This window comes from Danio rerio, chromosome 17, assembly GCF_049306965.1.
Source record: "Danio rerio strain Tuebingen ecotype United States chromosome 17, GRCz12tu, whole genome shotgun sequence".
Lineage (NCBI taxonomy): Eukaryota > Metazoa > Chordata > Actinopteri > Cypriniformes > Danionidae > Danio > Danio rerio.
The window spans coordinates 12,946,248-12,971,416 of NC_133192.1; the positions used below are offsets into that span (position 1 = coordinate 12,946,248).

The 25,169-nt window shown below is 35.8% G+C and overlaps 1 protein-coding gene across 3 annotated transcripts in view; it reads right to left on the bottom strand.

The window, feature by feature from the left end:
- smyd3 (SET and MYND domain containing 3) overlaps positions 1-25,169 on the bottom strand; it is a 332,576-nt gene that overhangs the window by 19,453 nt on the left and 287,954 nt on the right. For all 3 annotated transcript variants that reach the window (NM_001423732.1, XM_073927420.1, XM_073927421.1), the window contains 2 exons: positions 20,371-20,458; positions 17,779-17,953 (listed from right to left, as the gene is read on the bottom strand). In NM_001423732.1, the coding sequence (NP_001410661.1) occupies positions 17,779-17,953; positions 20,371-20,458 (263 nt within the window). The remainder of the gene's footprint in view (positions 1-17,778; positions 17,954-20,370; positions 20,459-25,169) is intronic.

Genomic DNA, 25,169 nt, shown 5'->3' on the forward strand with positions numbered 1-25,169 from the left:
AAAATATCTTATAATATAGCTGCTGCAACGTACCGCTGCTGCTTTCCTTATTTCATGTGCGACTCGATGACTTTGAGCCCCATGGTCCCTGACAAAAGGTCTTTTTGCAGAATTTTAATTTACATATTGCCTCATTGCAACGTGGTTAAATACACTTTCCCATCTTTGCATTTTGAACCTCACCTCGACAACCGCGTAATGACAGCACGCAGGTGCAGACCGACGTAAACATCTGTAGCCAACCTACCGTAATAAGCTAATAAATCACGGTGACTGTCATTTCTCTCCTGTTTCACACATGCTAAAATTATCAACTATTAGATGTTTTACAGTGGATCACTGTGCTTCCCTATCATCATTAAGCACACTAGCTGAAAATGTAATACCTAACAGCCACTTTACAGTAAATTGGTTACACTTTACAATAAGGTTCATTAGTTAAAGCATTTACTAACATGAACTAATCATGAACAACACATGTACAGCATTTATTAATCAGAATTGAACATTTACTAATTTATTATTAACATCCAAGTCCATGCTTGTTACCATTAGTTAATGCACCATGAGTTAACATGAACTAACAATGAACTACTGTATTTTCATTAACTAACGTTAACTAACATGAACAAATACAGTACTAAATGTATTATTCATTGTTTGTTCATGTTAGTAAAGGCATTAATTAACATTAACTAATGAACCTTATTGTAAAGTGTGACCGGTAAATTTAATACAATTTAAGACCTTAATTTCCCGGATTTTAATTTAAGACATTTTAAGACTTTTTAAGGACCCGCAGGAACCCTGTAAAATGCTTACATATTTGTGCCGGCAAATAATCAATAGACCCCTTTGTTTTATTTTAATAGTCTGCATTAAGTCTGCAAAACTGTGTAGAATTTGTGCCTTGTTTTCTGTTGCTTCAAACACACATCTAAATAAGCTAATTTCTGTTCCTGTGAATATGATTTAGCTATAACGATCGCATCAATCTCTTAAAAAGAACAACTCACTAAAGTGAAATTTAGAATTACGTTGGATTCTTACCTGATAAGACTTAAAAAATACAATAGATGAGAAAAAAACGAAAATAGCGACAAGAAACACTCAGAAAACAATAATTTTTCACTTCATATTTTGTTAAAAAAAATCTCTTCTTGTAACAAATTTTGTTTGGTATAATCTTAATTTGTTTCCCAGAGATGGGTTGCGGCTGGAAGGGCATCCGCTGCATAAAAACTTGCTGGATAAATTGGCGGTTCATTCCGCTGTGGTGACCCTGGATTAATAAAGGGACTAAGCCAACAAGAAAATGAATGAATGGATGAATAAATAATCTTAATTTGAATGTGGTTTTTGTTTGTCAGTTATCTACAAAATAAACGAAAATACAAATAACATTTGAGGTGAAGTGATGTGCGTCAAAAGCTGCTATTTTTTTTCATGGTCCAAACACAAACTGTTGACCAAAATATTGAAATAGTGAAATAATCATAATTTAATTACAAGTATTATGTTTCTGACAATTTGCTTTATTTCATAGATTTGAGTTATAAATATATTAATACAGCATCATGATACTTCAGCTGGTATTGTATCGTGACCTAAATTTATGGTGTCAAGACAACCCTAATTATATCTGATATGCAGATAGCTTTAAAATAATCCAATATCTGCTGATAAATATCGGTGCATCACTAAATCTGCATTTAATTTGTTGTGGGTTAGAAATCTTTATTGACCTTTGAATATTAATAATTTCATTCATTCATTCATTCATTCATTCATTCATTCATTCATTATTTTGGCTTAGTCCCTTTATTAATAAAGGGTCGCCACAGCGGAATGAACCGCCAACTTATCTAGCACTGCGCTTTACTTGGTGGATACCCTTCCTGCAGCAATCCATGACTGGGAAACACCCATATACACCCATTCACACACATACACATACACTATGGACAATTTGGCCTATCCAGTTCACCTAGAGCACATGTCTTTGGACTTGTGGAGGCAGGAAAACCACGCGAACATAAGGAGAACATGCAAACTCCATACAGAAATGCCAACTCACCCAGCTGAGGCTAAAACCAGCAACCTTCTTGTTGTGAGGCAACAGCACTATCCACTGCGCCACCGCGCCACCCCTTTAAATAATTTACCTTTACCAAAATGAACCTTTTGTAAAGCTGCTTTAAAACAATAATTATTGAGAAATGCCCTTTACACCTTGAATTGAATAGTATTGGAATCTCATACATCACTGTTCAATGACAGTTTAAAGACTCAAGCAGTCTCTTTGAGAGCAGTATATATTATTGCACATCAGTGCAGACGCCTCAAGCAAACACTGCAGACTGATGAACTATTCCTGAACCTCCAGTAAACAGATCATCTAAAAGCCCCAGCAGTGATTGAGCTTGACTTGGTCAGTAGTCTGTTAAATTTCCATTGAGTGCAGAAGAAACTAACCTAAAGCACTTACAAATTCAGAAAAGCAACCCCTTTGGGTATGATAAAAACAAAATCTGACCTCTTTAAAATAAATATTTATGCTCTTTGTAACATAATGAGAAAAGACAGAAACAATCAGGTCAAGTACATCCACCAGTCCGGGAGATTTCGACCAAATGAAAAACAAAATGTGATCTAGACATTTGTTTCTTGTGTGTGGGACAGAGAAGTTTGCATGTATATGAGAAACAAGCCATGAGTCAGGTCTAAAGAATGCTCTGTTTACAACTTAACTAGATGCACAATGTCTATTGCTAGTTAGAGGCAAAACAACACTTCAGGCAAGCAGACAAAATACATAAACACTGGAGTGAAATCAGTGCAGCAAACGTCCTGCATGGTGCAAAAGGGGGACTCAGGACGCCCTTGGCAGTTGATCGCATGGAGCCGGACTCTCAGGAATGTTCCTTATTCCACTTCATTGGATTAACTGCTTAATGTCCTCATTTGCATATTAATGACTCGGCAGCTTGTCTCGCTTTAATAGAGGACTCAGAATGTAAGGAGGAATGTTTGAGCGAGTGACCTTTAACTCGGCTGTGACCTCAAAAAACAAATATTCAGTGTTTTTGCATTTCAAGATATGTTGGTTTATGCAGTGATGAAAAAATATGTTTAATTTAGTAGTTAATAATTTCCCTAAACTACTTAGAGTCATCTACTTGAGTAAAGCACATTCATTCATTCATTTTCCTACGGCTTAGTCCTTTTATACAGCAGAATGAACCACCAACTTATCCAGCAGATTCACTTCAGATCTTGAAAATAGAATAGGCGACCTGTCCGTAGTGTATAAGTGCATGTGTGAATGAGTGTGTATGGGTGTTTCCCAGTACTGGAAGGATATCCGCTGTGTAAAACATATCCTGGAATAGTTGGTGGTTCATTCCACTGTGGCGACCTCTGAAATAGAGACTAAGGCAAAAGAAAATGAATGATTGAATATAGTTTTAAAATGAAAATGAGATCTGTGACTCCAACAAATATTCTAAATTATTTATGCAAACCAACAAATATCAGTCACTCAGCATGTACTTTTAATATCATTAATGAGGTTTAATGTCTTTAAATCGTTTAAGATTTAAGTGTTTTCAGGGCCTTCTTGCCACTTATTTTTAAAGTAAATCAGTCAGGCTGTGAAGTGGTTATGCAGTAATAAAAAATTATGAATAAATACGTAGAATTGAAGTTGTGATTTTGTTTTTCGCATTCTTGGAGAATTACCTCACGCAAGTTTACTGAATACACTAGAGTTAAAACATCCAGAGTTAAATTCTCTTTTTTAAAGTGTAATATTTTTACTCTTCACATTAGTTTCAAGGAATAATCACCTCCAAGTAGAGTTTTTTTTTTTTAACTCGATGCAGTGTAAATAGTACTCTTTTACAATGTTGTACAAGTGACACTCTGAAGATATTGGGACAATATGGGAGGTATCAGGACTCAGAATTGAATTATGACTAGGAATGGGCCGGTATAAGAATCTGATGTATGATAACCTTTGATAAAAATATCATGCTTTGACCGTATCGTGATTACTGCTCTAAAATAAGTTCTTTTTAAATGTCTGGTAAAAAACAAGAACTTTTGTATTTTATTTTGAGAACCGTTAAAAATATTTTGGAACAATAAACATGTCAGGCTGAATAATTCAAATCAATCACAGATTTCTTTATAAAAAATGTAGAACTAAAACCGTACATACTGCTGAAGTCAGAATTATTAACCCCCCTTTAAATTTTTTTTCTTTTTTAAATATTTCCTAAATTATGTTGAACAGAGCAAGTTCTGGAAAAATTCTTATTTGTTTTATTTCAGCTAAAATAAAAGTAGTTTTTAGTTTTTCAAAAAACATTTTAGGGTCAAAATTATTAGCCCCTTTAAGCAAAATCTTATTTTTAACAGTCTACAGAACAAACCATCGTTATACAATAACTTGCCTAATCACCCTTACCTGCCTAGTTAACCTAATTAACCTAATTAAGCCTTTAAATGTCACTTTAAGCTGTATAGAAGTGTCTTGAAAAATATCTAGTCAAATATTATTTACTGTCATCATGGCAAAAAAAAAAAATAAATCAATTATTAGAGATGAGTTATTAAAACTATTATGTTTAGAAATGAGTTGAAAAATACTTCTCTCCACTAAACAGAAATTGGGGAAAAAATAAACAGGCTAATAATTCTGACTTCAACTGTGTATAGAAGGGACGGTATAGTATACAATTTTGGCGGTTTTAAAACCTTCACTATTCCAAACCACGGTGTACCTCAGGGCTATTCAATTGGTGGCCCAAGGGCCGAACCCTGCCCCTGAGACAGCTTGTTCCGGCCCTTCAAATAGTAAGAGTAGTCAAGTGACATTAAGCGAATGGCGCAAGCAGCCGAAAACATTTGAATATGTTTGTAGAAAAGGCCTTTTGTACAATGCACTAATATCGTTAACAGGGGTGAAATGATTATTTTACTATTAACCACGCTTAAATTTATTATGGTTAATTAATCGTAAAGGCTTCTAAACGCCGTGTTTCTGTTGCACGGGACAAAACTGCTGGAGTTAAACAAAGTTATGCACATTGGATTAACTATAGCAGCAGCACATATTTCGTCTTTTCCGCACGCAAGTTCATTATTTCCAATGGACACATGTGCATATTGGGAGCGGTGCGCACACGGCTTGCTAGAGGACCGATGCACTCGTGCCCTCCAGGTACAAACAGTAGAAATGATCTCACCATGAGAGTTGTGCGTGACTTTCAGTGCAATCTAAACATTATATTTTAGATGAATTATTTCAAATTATTAAAATGATTAATTATATATGTACACCAATAATAACAACAATTCATTTAAATTATTAGCTATTATATAGCTGAGATTAACATTAGACAAATACTTATTTTATTAATTGTTCTGTCTTTTATTTTCATTGTAAAATTATCACTCATGTTTAAATCAAAACATTTTTATTTATTTTTAAGTCCAAAGAGAGAAATGGATTATTGTTTGTTTTTTTTATTAATATTTTGTGCTGTGTTTGGTTACTGAGCAGCAGTAAACAACACTTTAAAATATAAGCAGTTTTCTTGTGATTTTCTAAACTAGTAGTGTTTTGAATTTAATAAATGCATAATAATCGTTATAACCATGAAACCATGATTGTTCTTCAGACTATAACCGTACAACCAAAATCTATAATCATTGCATTCCTACTTGTTACGCAGTTTAAAACAGAACATATGAATGTGTTTGAAATCCAACATTTGAATATGCTTGTAAAAAAGCCACATTGTACAATGCAGTGATGTTATGTAGTTTCAAAATACAAAATATTACCCTTTTTAATGTAGAAAAAGCCAATGTGGGTGTCTTAAGGAGCAAAAATACAGCATGTGTGCTCAGTATTTTGCTGTTGTGCCATCACTCCTATTGAAAGTCATATCTCTCCGGCCCCTCATTTGGAATGCTTTTCATGAACTGGCCCCATGACAAACTAATTAAATAGCCCTGGTATACGTTGAAAACGGTTATCATCCCATGTCTAATTATGACTACTAATTTTGCTGCATATAAACCTTATCATTTTGTTGAATTGCAGTGCATTATTATGCATTTCTTAATGCCTCTAGTAGTTATATATTTCAGTTGTGTTGTATCTGGTGCAGACAGCCAAACTGCTTCTCTCTGGAATTTTGTCAAGTTGCATGTTGTTGACACAACTTTTCAATGTAAGCTGTTCAGCTAATGGTTACGTTGGTTAGAAGAGTCAAAAACGAACACATGCAGCACCTTTAAGAAACTTTTAAATATTATTTTCAGCCTGTGATATTATTTGTTTGCGAATAATCTGGATCCTGCGCTACGTGTTGCATGCAAACTAAGGCCGCTGCTGGCTACTGCAAGATAAACAGACATTTATTTATGCGGCGGTTCTATTTGCGGATCAGTCAGGCAGTTTAATGCGAGCCGCTGAATTGTTTTAATTGCTGGAGTGCTTAATGTATGCAAAGTGATTCATTAGTGCGTGCTGTTTTTAGCCAGTCTTTTCACAATAATTAATTTGATTATAAAACTAGCGTCGGAGCTTCTCATTACTCATGTATGATGGTGCTTTGCATTTCACTTTGAACTTTTGTTTCTGTCTAAGCATAGGCGTGTTTAGTGATTTGACAATTTTCATTATATGCTGGGTGGTGAGTTTTGATTTATGCACAGTTTTTACATGAACCGAAATGAACTCGAATGGCTGCTCATCTTTTTATTTTTTATTTCTTTATTTATAAGAAAATACTAATTAGTTTGAATGTTTAGTTTCTCTTGATTGAATCTGTTTAGTTCTTTCTTTAAAAAAAAAATAATAATTTCTTTAGTCTATAGGCAACCTTGTGGTACCCTTGTTCACATGTGTAAGAACGGTCTTTAAACCACAGCGGTTCGAACTGTAGTTCTGCCGAGCGGCTAAAAGGTTATCAGCATGATGGTAAAAAACTGTACATTTCTAGTTAAACCATTCTTCTGCAATCTCATACCAAAAACGGAAATAAGGGCAGTATTAATAGCTATAAATGTGGGAGAGCGTTGATATTATGTGATTGTATTGTATTGTTATATGGAACAATTAAGTGTTGATGTTAAATCGAAAGTAATTCACAAATACTTGAAAATGAAATGATTTAATGACAATAATTCTCTATGGTTACAACTGAATTAATAACAAAATACTGTATAAAATGATCAAATATGAAATGATAAAACATATGGTATAAATTGTTCCCAGCTTAAATGTAAAATTAAAGTTACCAGAGGTAGAAGGAGAGACACAGAGGGAGGGAGAGAGAGACAAAGAGAGCAGGCCCAGAAGCCTGATTGCAGTAGAGTCAGAGAAGATAGACTCCAGAGGAGGAGAGGAGCAGAGCAGGAGAGAACCAGCCCAGGAAAAGAGAGGGCAGAAAAAAGAGACAGAGCTCGAGTTTACCAACTATTTTTTATATTTCTTGACCATGTGACCACCAATGCTGAGACATTCAAACTGACCAATCAACATGTGACCACATCATAAAACCCCCAAAGTCCACACAACAGGCCCTGATCTTATCAGTATCTGCCTTTGTAGTCAGTATGGACCTTCTTGAGTCAAAAAGCATGTTTTGTCATATAAACAAATGCATATGATAATTTAGCCTCTTACACATGGCTTTCCTTCAGGAGCTCTGTTTTCCCCCACAGTCAATAGACATGCACTATACACTCTCAAAAATGATGGTACGCGAGCTGTTACTGTAGGGGTGTGGTCGTGGTGGATTACATATTTGTACTTAAAGGGTCCAAATTGGTACCTCAAAAGTATATATTAGTACACTTTTGTGCTTTTTGGGTACTAATATGTATCCCTGAGGTATTAATATGGACTTTTTAGGTACAAATTTGTACCTTTTAAAAAGGTACCACCCTAGTGACAGCTCGCGTACCTTTATTTTCGAGAGTCTAGGTAATCTGAATAAGCTAAATTGACCGTAGTGTGGATGTTTTCCAGTACTGGCTGCTGAAAGTGCATTTGCTGCGTATAACATCTGCTGGATCTGTCGGTTCATTCCACTGTGGCAACCCTTGATTAATAAATAGACTTAGCCGAAGGAAATTATTTATTTATTAAATATAATTTCTCATTAATTAATCAATTAATTTATTTATTATATATATTTTTGGAAAGTATATATACTGTTGTTAACTAAGCTAAAGATGTGGACCCAAATGTTGTTAACTAAGATGTGGACCAAAAATGAAGTGTTTCTCTGTAGACTCTGTAGATTTGTAATTATGAAGTAAAAGTCTGACCCACTTACACTGCAGCCATCAGTTTAACAACATCACAGGTTTCAGTACCTGCTGTTCAGCCTGGAAGCAGGACGCGCTTGCATTCTCACATCCAGATGACTGCGACTATCAATAGCTCAACTGCGATTCTCTCATTAACTATACATTACACTGTCGATGTTCTCAATCCCTGTAAGGCAGAAGGGAATCTGGAATTTTTTCATGCATTTTACATGTATTTTGACAGGTGTTCACTATGTACTAATGTAGCTTTACTATTGCTATTCTTTTCACATTCAAGTTATTAGATTTATAATTTATTTGTTAAAAGTGCATATAGACGTCAACAGCTAAGCATACATTTTAGTATCTGCATCAACTTAAATTCCCTGAAGTTATTTGGTAAACGGTTAAAGTCAGAATTATTAGCCCTCCTTTATTTTTTTTTATTTTTTAAATATTACCCAAATGATGTTTAACAGAGCAAGGAAATTTTCACAGTTTGTCTGATAATATTTCTTGTTTTCATTAGAAAGTCTTATTTGTTTTATTTCAGCTAGAATAAAAGCAGTTTTTAATTTTTGAAAACAATTTAGAGGTCAGAATTATTAGCCCTGTTATATTTTTAAAAGTCTACAGAACAAACCATTGTTATACAATAACTTGCCTAATTACTCTATCCTATCTGTTGCCTCACAGCAAGACAGTGACCTGCTATCTGCAGCTGCTTTTTAGCAGAATGGCAATAAAAAGAACGTAAATTGGTGTTCAAACTTACATTGGTAGAATTTAACTCCTGAATAAAGCCCATAATCAGTACCTGAAGTGATCATTGTCATACTAGTTTATGCTGCTGTTCAGCTTCAGTGTTGCAGAAATTTTTTTTTTTTTACAATTTCTGATGTCGCGGTTACAGATGGTCAGCATAAAAACTAATTTCAACATAGAAAATATTCCTTTTATCCAATGTCATCATGTCTAGTTAGGACATGGTGTAGGCTAGATAGTCAGGCTCGCTCCTGTTGTCGGTGTCGCTCCTGTTGTTGGTGTTGTCAATCTGGCAACCTGCATGTGCATAGAGTTGTCGGAGGAGCCGAGTGCAAAAATCGGGTGTTTTGAAAATAATAATAATAAGTTCCACTGTACATAAAGTGTGCTTCCCACAGGTGAGTGGGCTTGACGAAATTACCCATAGAAACATTCTTCACTCTTCTTCCCTTATATTAAAACAACAACCCCCCTTTACTCTAGCATCTAATTGTAAGCCGCTTTGGACAAAAGCATTTGATAAACAACTAAATGTAGTTTAAATGTAAATGTGTTAAATTTGTTTCGCAGTACTGGGTTGTGGCCGGAAAGGCATCTGACGCGTTAAACAAATCCTGTAATAGTTGGCAGTTGATTCCGCTGTAGTGACCCCTGATCAATATGGGACTAAGCCAAAGGAAAATTAATGAATGAATGTTTTGAATTTGGACTGCAACGCCTAGTTCAACCACTAGGTGTGATTCCTACATGCTGCACCTTAAAGTAACCATTTGAAATGAGAAGTGACTGCAAGGCACTTAAAATGTAAAAGTAAACGGTCTGTTATTGTTCTGTCAGGTGGTCAGTTCACTTATATCTCTTTTTAAATTTCTACTTACTTTTTTATCATTATATCTCTTTCCAAACTACTGGAAGAGTGAAAGACAAGAAGAGCAGGACACGGGCACTACTGATAATTGCCCGTTCAGAAAGCATTCACACAGCTCATGCAGGACGAGCCAATTTCAGAAATAATTTAGGATCTCAGACAAGGCCAATAATGAACCTCACAATTTTGAAACGCAGAACAAAAGCGCATGACGAATACTGAATCAAGCTGTAATGGAATGTCATGAAGCGCGGTGTTACGCCACCACTGAAGCTGTCACTTCAACGAAACCCTTTTCACAGCCGTGTTGTGAGCTTTGCTGATTTTCTGCCCAAATATTTGACGGATTATGACTCCTGATGACTTTTAAACTTCTTTTTCAAAGCGAATTAACGGGGAGTGTGCAATGGTAATAAATTAAAGGGAGAAAAAGTAGACATAGCTTGAGACTTTTGCTCTGGGCTGTCATTTTGGATGTAATGAAAGTGCCTTTAAAGAGATAGTTCACCAAAAATGAAAGCTCGATGATCATTTACACAGCCTTTACTTGACTTAAACCTTTTTGAGTAAGTTTGACACCCAGTGGTTGAATTTGATATTACATCCATGGTTTAAAACAAACACAAGCTCAGGTTGCCAGATTGACAGGAGCAAGTCTGACTGTAAAGGCTAATTTAAACCGTGTTCTATATAAAAGCAATAGCACGCAACAAAAGGAATATTTTCCATTTTAAAAGGAGTTTATGTTCTAACCAACACCTCAAATTGATATATTAGAAACAGCTTCTGTTTCTTGCAGCTAAACAGGATAAACGGACAGTGCTGTTTACCTCAGGTGCACCACATGTGGTATATTCAGGGATAAATGCTATGCCCATAAATTCTAATCATTACATTTAAAAATGGTTAGTTTACATGATTAAGCATGGTTTAGCTCCTCCCCTTCTATCTGACTTTATTCAATTTAAATCTGTACAAAACAGAGTAACTAGTGGTGCCGCTAGAGCTGATTGCATTGTTCCAGAAAAATGTCTTTTGGTCAAGCTTGTTTTTGTTTTAGATTTGGATTGGATTTAGATGGGATTTGATACCACAATCTGTTAGAGAATGTATATATTTGAAATCATTTAAGCATAATTTTAAGAAATGGCTTCTTAATCATTTACATTGTGAACACTAGGCTTTTTTGATGTTGTTTTCTGTCCTTCATTTGGCAAAGGTATTTGGGCTAATTTGGGTACATTTATGTGTTTGGGGAATGTTGATTAATGTATACTGCCCCTTGTTGTGAAAAATAAATAAATATATAAATAAATAAAAACAATTAATATAATATAATACATTTAAAACAAACAAATAAGTAAATAAAGTAATAATAATACATTTGAAATAAATAAAATAAAATAAAATAAAATAAAATAAAAAAAAATAAAATAAAATAAAATAAATTCATTCATCGAACATAGTTAAGAAGCACTTAAATAGATGTGATTATGTAAATCTTGATAAAAACGTATATGCACAAATTAAACTAAAAACACCAACATTATGTAATAGAGATAAAAATATTTAAAACACATTTAAGCAACAAATCATTAAGATAGCAGGCACAAATGGTAACAGGTTCATGCTAATAGAATGATGACACATCTGATGCTCTATAACCCAGATTTTTAGATGTTTTTTAAACATACTAAAAGAGGTTATTTCTCTGATGTTGCCAGGGACAGAGTTCCACTCCTGTGCAGCTGTAAATGAAAAGGCACCCTGACCAAAGGCTCTTTTCTGGAGTGGGACAATACAGTCTCCTTGGACTGCTCCTCGTGTTGCTCTGTGTGTGGTGTTCCTGATGTTTACAAACTGACTGAGAGGTGAAGATGACAGACCATGAATGATTTTATACATCAGACGAATTTCTGAATACTTGTGAATGACATTTTCCCAGCTAAACAGTTTGTGTTTTTGTAAAATGGTACAATGATGATGTCTTAGAGCAGGGATGTACAAACTCGGTTTTGGGGGGCTGGTGTCCTGCTGAGTTTAGCTCCAACTTGCATCAACACACCTGCTAGGAAGTTTCTATTATATCTAGTCAGAGCTTGATTAGCTGGTTCAGGTATGTTTGATTAAGACCCTGTTTACACTAGTGTGTTTTCGTTTTAAACCGAATAAGTTTTGCTATGGTTACGCCATCCGTCCACACTACGCTGGAGTTTTCGAGCGCCGAAGGCGGAGCGTTTCGAAAACGCTGGAGAGGCTGTTTTCATTCTAAAACGCTGCTGCTCCATCTCAGTGTGGATGGGGGGAAAACGGAGACATCTGAAAACAAATGTCTGTTCGTATAGTGACTCTATGGGCTTTAGTGTTGTTTTGTTTGCTTGTGAACAGGTTGTTAGACACTAGGTTATATGTGAAAAAATCATTAAGTGCATGAATATTTTAGCTGCTATTACGTGTGAACTTCTGAACCAGAAATTAGACATATTAAATTTGACACGGTTACAGACTTCTTTAATTTGTGATTTAAAAGTACATTTTGAGTCAGTTAGAACCCCAAGAAAAGTACATTGCAACTGTTTTGTTTACATTGAGTTTTAAACAGGACTGGTTTAACCAGACACAAGCCAAAGCTTGTGTAAGTTTATCTGCTACTTGAGTTGTGTTTTTACCGTGTGTATAAATGACTGTATCATCTGCATACATCTGAACAAGGACATTTGGACAGACTGAAGGAAGGTCGCTTATGTAAAATAAAAAAAAAAAAAAAAAAATTGAAAATAACAGAAGGTCCCAAAATGGAACCTTGAGGTACACCCGTGGACAGAGAGGGGAGAGTGATAATCATTAACTCTGACTGTTTGTGATCGATTTGATAGATATGATTCAATCCAATTCAATGAATCTGGTGAAATGTTACATTTAGATAGTTTGGTCAATAATATTTCATGATATACATTTTCTAAAGCTTTTTTCAGCTTTTTTTAATATATTCTATGAAAAAACTGTTCGCAGTCTCTGTGGAGTGTTGAGCTCTGAAACCAAATGGCATTGGATGAAGAGAAAAAGAATTGGTGTTCAGATATTTAATTAACTGTTTGGCAATGAGTTTCTCTGCAACTTTAGACATAGTGGTAATAATACTGATTAGCCTGTAATTGGTAAGTGACAGAGGATCCCCGTTTTTATAGATTGGAATGACAGCTGATGACTTCCATACACACAGAAATATTGCTTCAGAAATGGAAAGATTGAGGAGTTTGATTATTGGAGTAATTAGTATAGAGCTAAGTTCTTTCAACATAAGAGTATCTACGCTAAATATATCTTTAGTTCTGGAGGGTTTGAGTGATTTAAATCATTAGCAACAACCTATTTGGAAATTTTATTATAATATTATTCCAGTATTTCAGTATGTAAACCTAACTCTAACCTAACATTAACTTAGAGAAAACCAATGTGCACTAGCCAAATAGACATTGTAAATTTTGTATTTAAACTTCTTTTCTGAAGAGAATAAATCATTTTGTAGGTAGAAATGATCCATGCATGAAAGATGTGTACTAAAAATGACCAAACAGTTGAAATATTCTTGTGTGCAGTATTTGTCTTTCTTTATAATGTGCATTTATCTTGCTGCACCAACAGCAGAAAGTGAGGTGACGCTGGAAACCATCAATCTCAATGTCAATTCAGTGTTTAAAGAGCCATTTTAGCAGCATTTTTCCCTTTTCTTTGCACTGGCAACCCTCCCTCAGCCCCATAAACATTCATCAGACGCAGTATAAAGCCCGAGAACAGCAATCCAACAGGCAATATAAAAACTTATTCATGCTTTGTACGAGCTGACATGGGAAGACAGGATCTAGCGCTGTAGAAGAATAACAACCAGATTCATATTTCCCCTATGCAACATGGGGGAAAGCTGTTGGGTAATTTCACTTCTTCTTTTTTTCCAAGGTCCAATTCCTCCGAAGCTCTGATCCATCTGTTTTTTTACTGTTTCTTTTGGATTTACTGGAAATCACCGGAGGTCTACCGCCGCTACAAATTGACATCTGCAGGAGCTTGAAGTCAATAATCTCCTTGCGTTTAGCCTGGAGGTATGTATTATTCTGAGCACTATGGGAAAGAGACCTTTCCAAACAGCTTTTTACTACAACCACAAATGAAAAACCACAGTAGACGAGTCACAAACCTCCTCCAGAAGATCTTCTATTTTACTTTCATGAATGTGTGCACAAATGGCTGATTTTTAAGAGTAGCGTCCACTGGTTTGTTCGGGTTTTCTGTTTGACACGTCTCACGGGAAGTCGTAAAGTGGCTACGATGCACAAACTAAAATGCACATTGATTCAGTGGTAGCTGGTGATGAATACTGTCCTGCGGTGCATGTCACCTGAGGTCTGCCCTTTCCCAAATTGATCCATTTGTCCCATTTAAAACACAGCTGAACAAGCTTTTTTGGAAAAAGGTTACGGAAAAAGGCCTCTGGTGTTTGTTAAGGCAACATAGTACATATGGCTACTCGAAGAGTGTATAATCATGATGACCAAATTATATATTTTCCTATAGCATCTAATACATAAGTGTGTTTGCATGCAATGTAATGTAGTGTGGTTGCAATGTACACTAACCGGCCACTTTATTAGGTACAACAGTCCAACTGCTAGTTAACGCAAATTTCTGATTAACCGATGACATATAGCAGCAACTCAATGCATTTAGGCATGTAGACATGGACAAGACGATCTGCTGCAGGTCAAACAGAGCATCAGAATGGGGAAGAAAGGTGATTTAAGTGAATTTGAACGTGGCATGGTTGTTGGTGCCAGACGGGCTAGTCTAAGTATTTCAGAAACTGCTTATCTACTAGGATTCTCATGCACAACCATCCCAAGAGTTTACAGAGGATGGTCTTAAAAAAGAGAAAATATTCAGTAAGCGGCAGTTCTGTGGGCGTTAATTCTTTGTTGATGCCAGAGGTCAGAGGAGAATGGCCAGACTGGTTCCAGCTGATAGAAAGGCAACAGTAACTCAAATAATAACTCGTTACCGGGGTATGCAAAAGAGCATCTCTGAACGCACAACACGTCCAACCTTGAGGCGGATGGGCTACAGTAGCAGAAGACCACACTGGGCTCACCAAAATTGGACAATAGAAGTTTAGAAAAATGTTGCCTGGTCTGATGAGTCTTGGACTCTGCTGCGACATTCAGATGGTAGGGTCAGAATTTGGCATCAACAACATGAGAGCATGATACTTTATACATCTCAGATTATAGATCAGTGCTTGTACTGTATCTCTCAGGTTAAATCTGTATGGGACAGTTCACATATCGCGTCCAAAACCACGTTAAAAACATGATGCATGCTTCTTTCTTTACAGTCTTAAAAGCGTTTCTGAACTGGCGATTCTATGCTGTTTGTTTCTATGGCCTCTATCAGCTGTTCCTCAAACACACGGCGCGGTCAATTTTCAAAATAGTTCAACTTTTGCCACTGTGTGGATTATTTCAGAATGTGCGTCGTAATTACTTGGGATTAGGGTTAAAAGTAGCCTAATATACTGGTGTTTGACTGCATATTTAAAATAAACAAAACAATATGATGTCTTTTGACTGCTTTCTTTAATAACTACATTACACAATACTTGTACTTTTACTTTCAGTACTTGAGTAGTAAATTTTGAAATAAACTACTTGCAAGATTTAAGTACAAAAATGTACCCTAATATACAAATATAACAAATATAGATCATTTTGACACTGCTATTAATGAGTAACGATGCAGCACATAAAAATCTATTGAAGTAAAAGTATTAAACTCATCGAAAATAGGTACTTAAGTAAAAGTGGAAGTAGAAGAAAAAAACAATACTCCAGTAAAGTACAGATACTGCCTTTTAGTACTTAAGTACAGTAGTGAGTTCTACTTTGTTACTATACATCTCTCTCTATAATAGATACGTGACTACATGCCGCGCGAGGCGATTACAACTTATAACACACAATTAAACACACATTTTGCAAACTATACAAAACGAGGCAACAATTTTAAACACACCTACATGTTATGATCCGGAGGAAGAAGAAACTGGTCCATTTGAACTGTAAAAGTTACTGACAAAGTCTCATACATAATAGTCTCTGCTGCTCCTTCAATAGCAAACGACAGGTGAATCCTGCGCTGCAGAATAGGCTATTGTATCAATCATCAGAAAAATGACAGGAACAAAAAAAACAGCACTAGGCTGGCTATAGTGTTGTTGTGAAAATTAACTATATCCCTTTATTCCCCTCAGCTGAATCTCCATCTGTCAGTGATCGTCATCTTCGCGTCATGATCAGTCCGTGATCCCCCGCGCCTCCGCTTTGTGTGTGGAGGGAAAGCGCGTTCACACTTTACCAGAACTGGAACTACATATTTTGTGATGTACCCTGTCGATGTAGATGCGATCAATGAAAAAGATCCGAACCCAACTCAATACATTTATTTGATTCTGAGTCGACTCTTTTGTTAAAGAATCAATAGTTTTAAACAAGGGGCACTTTCAGATTTGAACCTCAGCTGGATGTTTTTATTCACTTAGTGTTGTGTTACACACTGAATGGAAGCTCTTTAAATAAAGTTTAAGGGGCTCTTTAAATAAAGTTTTAACTATTACGGGCCCTATCATACACTCAGCGCAATAAGGCTCAAGACGCAATTTATTGCTATTTTCAGACCAGCGCAACTGTAATTTTCATGTTTTGTGCAATGTTGTTTAAACAGCAAATCCATTTGCACCACTTTGTGGACTCATGAGTGTGCTGGTCTATAAAGCAGGCGTGTTAAGGCGCATTGTTGCCACGTTCCTATTTTGAGGAACTGAAATAGACTGCCCCATTGACCAACTAAAAGCTGGTCTAAAGCTGTGGCAGAGGGAGGTGGTTCAGTTTATTCATGACAATTTGCATTTGTATAATATTATTATTGGCAGTATTAGCAAGTGTTATCCATGAAAATAAAGAGTAAAGTAAAGAGCAAAAGTACTGATGTACTTGGCCGAATGGAGGAAGCTCATTCTTTATCATCGTGCTGCACATGGTCTGTTTAACCGTTTTCTCGCTAATGAAGCATTAAATATCAAATGTGCCATGGCACGACACAACTGACTCTTAAAGGGAATGGGAGATGAGACTCTGATTGATTTAATGCATGTTATGCTCAAAACCCACCTATAACTCATTAAGAGAATAAGCACAACCCTGTTAGACCATGTGCCGAGGCTTAAAATAGCATCCTTAAAATAGCAAAAGTGAATTTGGACATGCCTTTAATGCTTTTTCATCATGACTTTGCACCTATTTAGTTAAAATAGAGCTGTATGTCTCTTACCACCAAAAGTAATACTTGTTTGAAAAACCATGTAAATTAGTACACTCTCCCAAATTATGTTTAACAGATCAAGGAAGTATTTCCTAATTATTCCCTTATTTTTGTTCCTTATTTCTTTTAGTTTGATTGAAATAAAAGCTGTTAAATTCATTTATGTAATGTCACTTTTTGGGATATTTGTACATGCAACACATAAGATACATTTTAAGATATACAGATGTTATAATAGAGGATAATTTTTCAATACATTTATAGCAATAGTTCCTGCGAACTAGAGCTGCACTTGTTTCTTTTTGGTCTTCAGAAGTGAGTGAGTCTATGTGAGTCACAGTTATAAAGGGACTTTTATAGATTTGAATGAGAGATGGAGGTGTATCCCACTAAGATTTAGCAGAAAATCTGCCAGAACAGAAGTTTTAGATGCACACACTCACTTGTAAGGACCCAGAGCCCTGTTGCCGTATTCCAGAGCAGTTTCATAGTCATCCAGACTAATGCAGGCATCCATGGCCAAATCCAGCAGTCGGAGCATGTAGATGTTCCTGTCTGGTACGACATCTGAATGTCTGTGCAGAAGGGCCTGGCTCTCCTTCAACAGCTCATCCCAGTCTTTTGATTAAAAAGTTAAGGACATGACTAAAATGAAGATGAAATTCATTATAACAATACAACAGCCAACGAAGCTTTGCTGGTTTACATGGTTAGTTCACCCCATAATGAAAAAGATATGTTATTCCAAACAGAAAATCAGAAATGTGTTCATCTTTAAAAAAAAAAATAAAAAAATTATCTTTATGAGAGAATCTCTGTAACTGTTTGTAACTGTTACATGAAAGTTTATTTCAGCCATGTAGTGGAGACGTGAGCTGAATTTTGATGAGTTCAGCTTGCAAATCAAACTAAACAATTCATTAGAGAACTGACAAATCTGATTGCATGTGCTCTTAAGTCAACTCACTGATTCAATGGATCAATCCAGATCAGGCTTCCATTCAGCAACTCACTGCATTAAATGATCCATTCAGAGCAAGAGTCCAGTTTACAGCTAACTGATTAAAATTATCTGTTCTAAACAAGTCTCCAGTTGACAACTCATTGATTCAAATGATTCATTCAGAACAAGTGTCCAGTTAACAACTCACTAATTAAATTCATAAATTCAGAACAAGTCTCCAGTTGACAGCTCACTGATTCAATTCAGGAATTCAGAACAAGTGTCCAGTTGACAACTCACTGATTTAATTCATAAATTAAGAACAAGTGTCTAGTTGACAACTCACTGATTCAATTCATGAATTCAGAAGAGGTCTCCAGTTGATAACTGACTGATTCAATTCATGAATTCAGAACAAGTGTCCAGTTGACAACTCACTGATTCAGATAATTCGTTCAGAACAAGTGTCCAGTTAACAACTCACTGACAAGTCATGAATTCAGAACAAGTGTCCAGTTGGCAACTCACTGATTCAGATTATTCGTTCAGAACAAGTGTTCAGTTGACAACTCACTGATTTAGATGATTCGTTCAGAACAAGTGTTCGGTTTACAACTGACTGATTTAGATGATTCAATAACAACAAGTGTCCAGTTGACAACTCACTGATTCAGATAATTCGTTCAGAACAAGTGTCCAGTTAACAACTCACTGACAAGTCATGAATTCAGAACAAGTGTCCAGTTAACAACTCACTGATTTAGATGATTCGTTCAGAACAAGTGTTCAGTTGACAACTCACTGATTTAGATGATTCGTTCAGAACAAGTGTTCAGTTTACAACTGACTGATTTAGATGATTCAATAACAACAAGTCTCCAGTTGACAACTTACTGATTCAGATGTTCGTTCAGAACAAGTCTCCAGTTAACAACTCACTGATTCAAATCATGAACTCAGAACAAGGGTCCGGTTGACAACTCATTGATTCAGATGATTCATTCAGAACAAGTGTCCAGTTAACATATCACTGATTCAAATCATGAATTCTAAACAAGTCTCAAGTTAACAACTCACTAATTTAGATGATTCAATAACACAAGTCTCCAGTTAACAATTCATTGATTGAGAAGATCCGATCAGAACAAGTCTCCAGTTGACAACTCACTGATTCAAAAAAATATGTCCAGAGCGAGTGTCCAATTAACAGCTCACTGATTCAAATGATCGGTTCAAAGTAAGTCTACAATTAACAGCTCACGGATTCAGATTATCCATTCAGAGCGATTCTCCATTAAACAATTCACTGAATTTACAAACTGATTCAAAATTATTTACATAAAAATGGGAGCTCATCTCAGCTTGAGTGCCAAATATATATATAAGTATAATTATATTACTGAAAATTAAAATCACATTTAGGCCATTACTGTCAGTTGTTCATGAAGTGAGCCATTTAAATTAGGCTAATGCTCATTTTATCAGGTAATCTATATTTTAGCTCAATGCTTGATTTCTTTATCCACCCAAATGGCACTGCTGATTACCTGCGATTGGTTTACTGAAAAAAACGAAACAAAACAATAATACCAGGATAAAACAGCCAAAGCTTTGAGTGAATACACTTTCAATTAGAGAGACAGTTTAAAAATATCTTCATTTGTGATGAACAGAAGTCTGATGAGTGTTAAATGTCAACAAATGGTGAGTAAACTCTAACAGAATTGTTACAAAGCCTAGTAGATTTCCCAGTGCACAGAATACAAAATGCAATGCTTGTTATTTCAGCTGCAGACAGCCTGTATTTTCTTCAATACAGTACATCAGACAAGTGTCCAAAGGCTAAAACAGAGCGATCTGGACAGAAGTGACATCTTAACCCTCACACCTTTCACTTCAGTGTCTTTGAAATTTATATGACTACAGTATCGGGCATAGTTCGTCTAGTACAGTTGTTTCCAGAGTAGTTGTTTCCAGAGAAAAAGCGCTGCTGGCTGGTTCACTTAATCCTCCTAAACCCTGAGATTCAATAGTGAATTGACTAGCAAGTGTCAGACACTAAAACATGCTTTGTTTTGGCTGTGAAGGATACGCTGCTCCGACTGAAGCTGCTCCAGGTGATGAATGGAGTCTTTTATGGATGTCCACGCCGACTTCTCTCCAGACAGCATCTCACAATCCTGTTTATAAGATATGATTTATAACAAATTACGCTTATAATACAGTTATTTATCTTTAAATTGAAGTGTGAGTTCACAAATGTAAGCTCATTTTAAAATACATTTCAATATTCCTTACTAAGTAATTCATAAATATTTAGATTTTTTGCAATGTATTTATCAGCAGAACTCTTAGCCCTCTTGTGAAATTTAAATTCTTTTTTAAATATTTCCCAAGTGCTGTTAAACAGAGAAACATAAATGGTTTGATAACTAATTTCCAGTGACAAATTTCTTTTGTTTTTGCCATGATGAACGCCCATAATATTTACTGTTTTTTTTTTTTGCTAGTTACTAGTATTTAAAGTGAAATTTAAAGGCTTAACTAAGATAATTAGGGCTAGTTAGGTTAATTAGTCAAGCCATTGGACAAAAGTAGTTTATTCTGAAGCCAACTGAAAAAAGAATCTTAAGGGTAAAAAAAAAAAAGGCAAAAAATTTACTTTTTTTTTTTTTTTAAGAAAATGCAAAAACGGTTTCTTTTCCAGCCAAACAAAATAAAACAAGAAAAGACATTTCTATATAATATAAAAATATATATATACAGTATACTGTACACTCAGTGGCCACATTATTAGATACACCTGTCTAACTGCTTCTAATCAGCCAATCACATGGCAGCAACTCAATGCATTTAGGCATGTGGACAATGTCAAGACACAGTTCAAACTGTTCAAACCAGGCATCAGAATAGGGAACAAAGGTGATTCAAGTGGTTGTTGGTGACAGACGGGCTGGTCTGAGTATTTCAGAAACTGCTGATCTACTGGGATCTTTACGAACAATTATCTCTAGGGTTTATAGAGAATGGTCCGAAAAAAAGAAAATATCCAGTGAGCAGCAGTTCTGTGGGCGCAAACGCCTTGTTGATGCCAGAGGTCAGAGGAGAATGGCCTGACTGGTTCCGGCAGATAGAAAGGCAACAGTAACTCAAATAACCACTCGTTACAACCGAGGTCTGCAGAAGATCGAGCATCTCTGAATGTATACAACTTTGAGTCAGATGGGCTACAGCAGCAGAAGATAATACCGGGTGCACCTCCTGTAAGCTAAGAACAGGAAACTGAGGTTACAATTCGCACAGGCTCAGCAAAATTGGACAATAGAAGATTGGAAAAACGTTTGCCTGGTCTGATGATTCTCGACATCTCCTGCGACAATGGTCAGAATTAGACGTCAACAACATGAAAGCATGGATCCCTCCTGCCTTGTATCAACAGATCAACAGTTCAGGGTGGTAGTGGTTTATGACCGCAGTGTCTCCATCTTCTGATGGCTGCTTCCAGCAGGATAACGCGCCATTTTATAAAGCGTGAATCATCTCAGACTGGTTTCTTGAACATGACAATGAGTTCACTGTACTCAAATGTCCTCCAGAGTCACCAGATCTCAATCAAATAGAGCACCTTTGGGATGTGGTGGAACGGGAGATTCGCATCATGGATGTGCAGCCGACAAATCTGCAGCAACTGCATGATTCTATTATGTCAATGCGGACCAAAATCTCTGAGGAAAATTTTCAGTACCTTGTTGAATCCACAAAAGATTAAGAAAGTTCTAAAGGCAAAAGGGGGTCCTTCCCGGTACTGGTAAGCTTTACCTGATAAAGTGAAAAAAATCTGCAATAATTCCATGTCACATTTGTCCTACACAAATTCAGTCCTACACAGAAATGGACCAGTTTTAGAACTGACTTACCAAACTTTATCTGTGACCAATGACACTTTTAATACAGCTTTTATAGCATTATAGTTCAAATGAATGTGTGTGTGTGTGTGTGTGTGTGTGTGTGTGTGTGTGTGGCGATGCATAAATGGTAAAGGATGTTAAAGAAGGGGAGGGTCATCAAAGATCAAAGACCTTCAAACCTACAACACAACAAAAACATTCAGAGGAGAACGAGAGAAGCTGTCAGGATTACAGAGCCGGCAAGAATTTCTGAAAGGGCAACTTCATTTCAGGAGAAGTGTGATGACGAGTCTGAGCCATAGGGGTCTGTCAGACACTCAAATCCCTGCAGAGAGACAAGTGTGTGTGTGTGTGTGTAAGGCCTCAGGGGATTCATGTATAAGTGCCTGTGAGACATCAAAGCTGTGTGATATATCAGAGGTGAACAGTCACGGTGCTGACAATACACTCTAATGTGACTGAACACGCACACGCAGACTTAAATACATGGTTTATGAGGACTCTGTAATGTATTTCATGTAAACTACTTATTATATGGCCCTACCCCACATCTACCCCCAAAACCGACCCTTACAGGAAACCTGTGGCCAATTTTGAAAGTCGAAAGACCCTGTAAAGTTTGTTTTTTAAGCCACGTCCTCATTAACCACCTTAACAACTACACTCCAAAAAAATGAATGCTGTTTGTTTAAACTACGTATTTACAAATGAGCTGAAACAACTCAATTCTTGTTTTTTTTTTTTTTTTTTCAACAAAAAATAATCAGCTTAATTAATTTTTTTGCGCAGTGGGAAGCACAATCGCCTCACAGCAAGAAGGTCACTGGTTCAAGCCCCGGCTTGGTCAATTGGCATTTTCTGTGAGGAGTTTGCATGTTCTCTCCATGTTGTTGTGGGTTTCCTCTGGGTGCTCAGGTTTCCCCCACAGTCCAAAGACATGCGGTACAGGTAAATTTGGTAAGTTAAATTGGCAGTAGTGTATGTGCGTGAATGCAAGATTGTATGGGTGTTTCCCCGTGTTGGGTTACAGCTAAAAGGGCATCCATTTCATGAAACATGCTGGATAAGTTAGTGGTTCATTCCGCTGTGGCGACCACTGATTAATAAAGGGACTAAGCCAAAAATTAAATAAATAAATATTTATGTTATCTCAATACAAATCAATTGTGTGAAACCCAACATTTTTTCATTGTAGTAAACCACATAAACAAGTACACACACACACACAGACCTTCCATCACGCCATTTTAACGCTTTGTTTACACATGTTATTTAGATTTGGTTTGGTTGATCGGATCACAAGCAGGTGAGAGAAACATTACCGTTTACACCTGCTGTTTTAATCTCTTTTGCCCACTTTTCTGATTACTATAGGCCTTTCTTCATCTTTTTCTCAAATACTGTGAAATAAGCTTGTGGAAATGGTATAAATGCGAAAGGAGGCAAAGAAAAACCTCAAGAGAGCAGCAGCTTTCCTTGCTTCTCTCATAGTCGCATGCCATGGGTTTAATCAAAACAATCTCATGTGTTTTTTGATTTAGTGTTTAATTTATATGAATTCGTATGATCCCATTTGTACAATTTAATACGATTTGCTTATCCCACAATGACGGTTGGGATTTTTAAAATCGTACATTTTTGTATGACCGATTAGCCACTAAACTGACAATTGACTAATTATGTTTCCTCATGAGATCAGACTGGTTTCATTTACGAAACAAACACACAAGAGTCACATGTGCAATCTCATGTGGAACGAAATCTCACGAAACTTGTGTGAAATTGGACTTTGTAAAATTTTACTTAATTCTTTTGTCTTTTTTTTAAACACATAAATGCCCCAGAACTATACATAACTATGTGTTTAATTTTTAAAATATGATCACCACTTGTAGTAAGAAAAAAGCATTTCTTATTGTTATATCTCATAACTAGGGCCAGACAGAATCTACAGAGATTTTTTGTTTTTCTTCTCATAATTTTGTAAAAAAAACACTGCTGGTTTATGTGGAATGATTTTGGGAGTGTCACTTAATATATGAAATCAAAATAATACCTTTTTAACTTTTATTTAATGTTTATAATGCAAATTCAAATTTAGATCCACTTATTTGGTAAACAAAGCAAGTCTCTAATATAATATCTAAAGGACTGAAGTTGTACTGTAAATAAATTGCATGAACATTTTCATATTAGTCAATATTATTGCTGAAATTTATTTTGAAAAACTGAATAAATATACATGCATTTACACAAGTAAATAAATAGACTCATTGATAGGCTAAAATCTGTGGAAATCTGCAATCACAGAATTCATGTGGGCCTAATCATAACAGACATCTATATTTCACTCTGCTTTTGTTTTTTAATTAATCACTTTATAAAGCAATCAGTTGACATTAAAACAAACTGAATAAACCTATTTCTTTTAAATCAACTAGTTGACTTTACTTAAAAAAAGTAAATCTGTCATCTTAACACCATTAACGCCAAGTTCAGACTGCATGATTTTAGCTCCGATTTTGACTGACAGACAGGTTTTGAGAAATCGCCGACAAATGCCTGAAATCCCAGGCAAATCAGTGCTCGTTTGTTTGCAACAGATTTCGACCAAAGTGCTTTACAAAAAGACCAGCATACAATATATTTAATATTATTAATTATTATTATATAAAATATATATTAATTATTTTAATCTGTTTGACATATTTTGCTTATATATATATATATATATATATATATATATATATATATATATATATATATATATATATATATATATATATAGAAAGCAAGGCGATTTTTAAAATGGGACTTAAAAACTTAAAAGCACCAAGGGAAGAACATGACCTAATATGGAAGGATGGAAGGGCAGACCATTCCACAGACAAGGGGCTGTGACAGAAAAAGCCCTGTCACCACTTAATTTTACCCGTGATTTGGGAACAACTAGCTGAAACTTGTTTTCAAACTTGATTGGCCT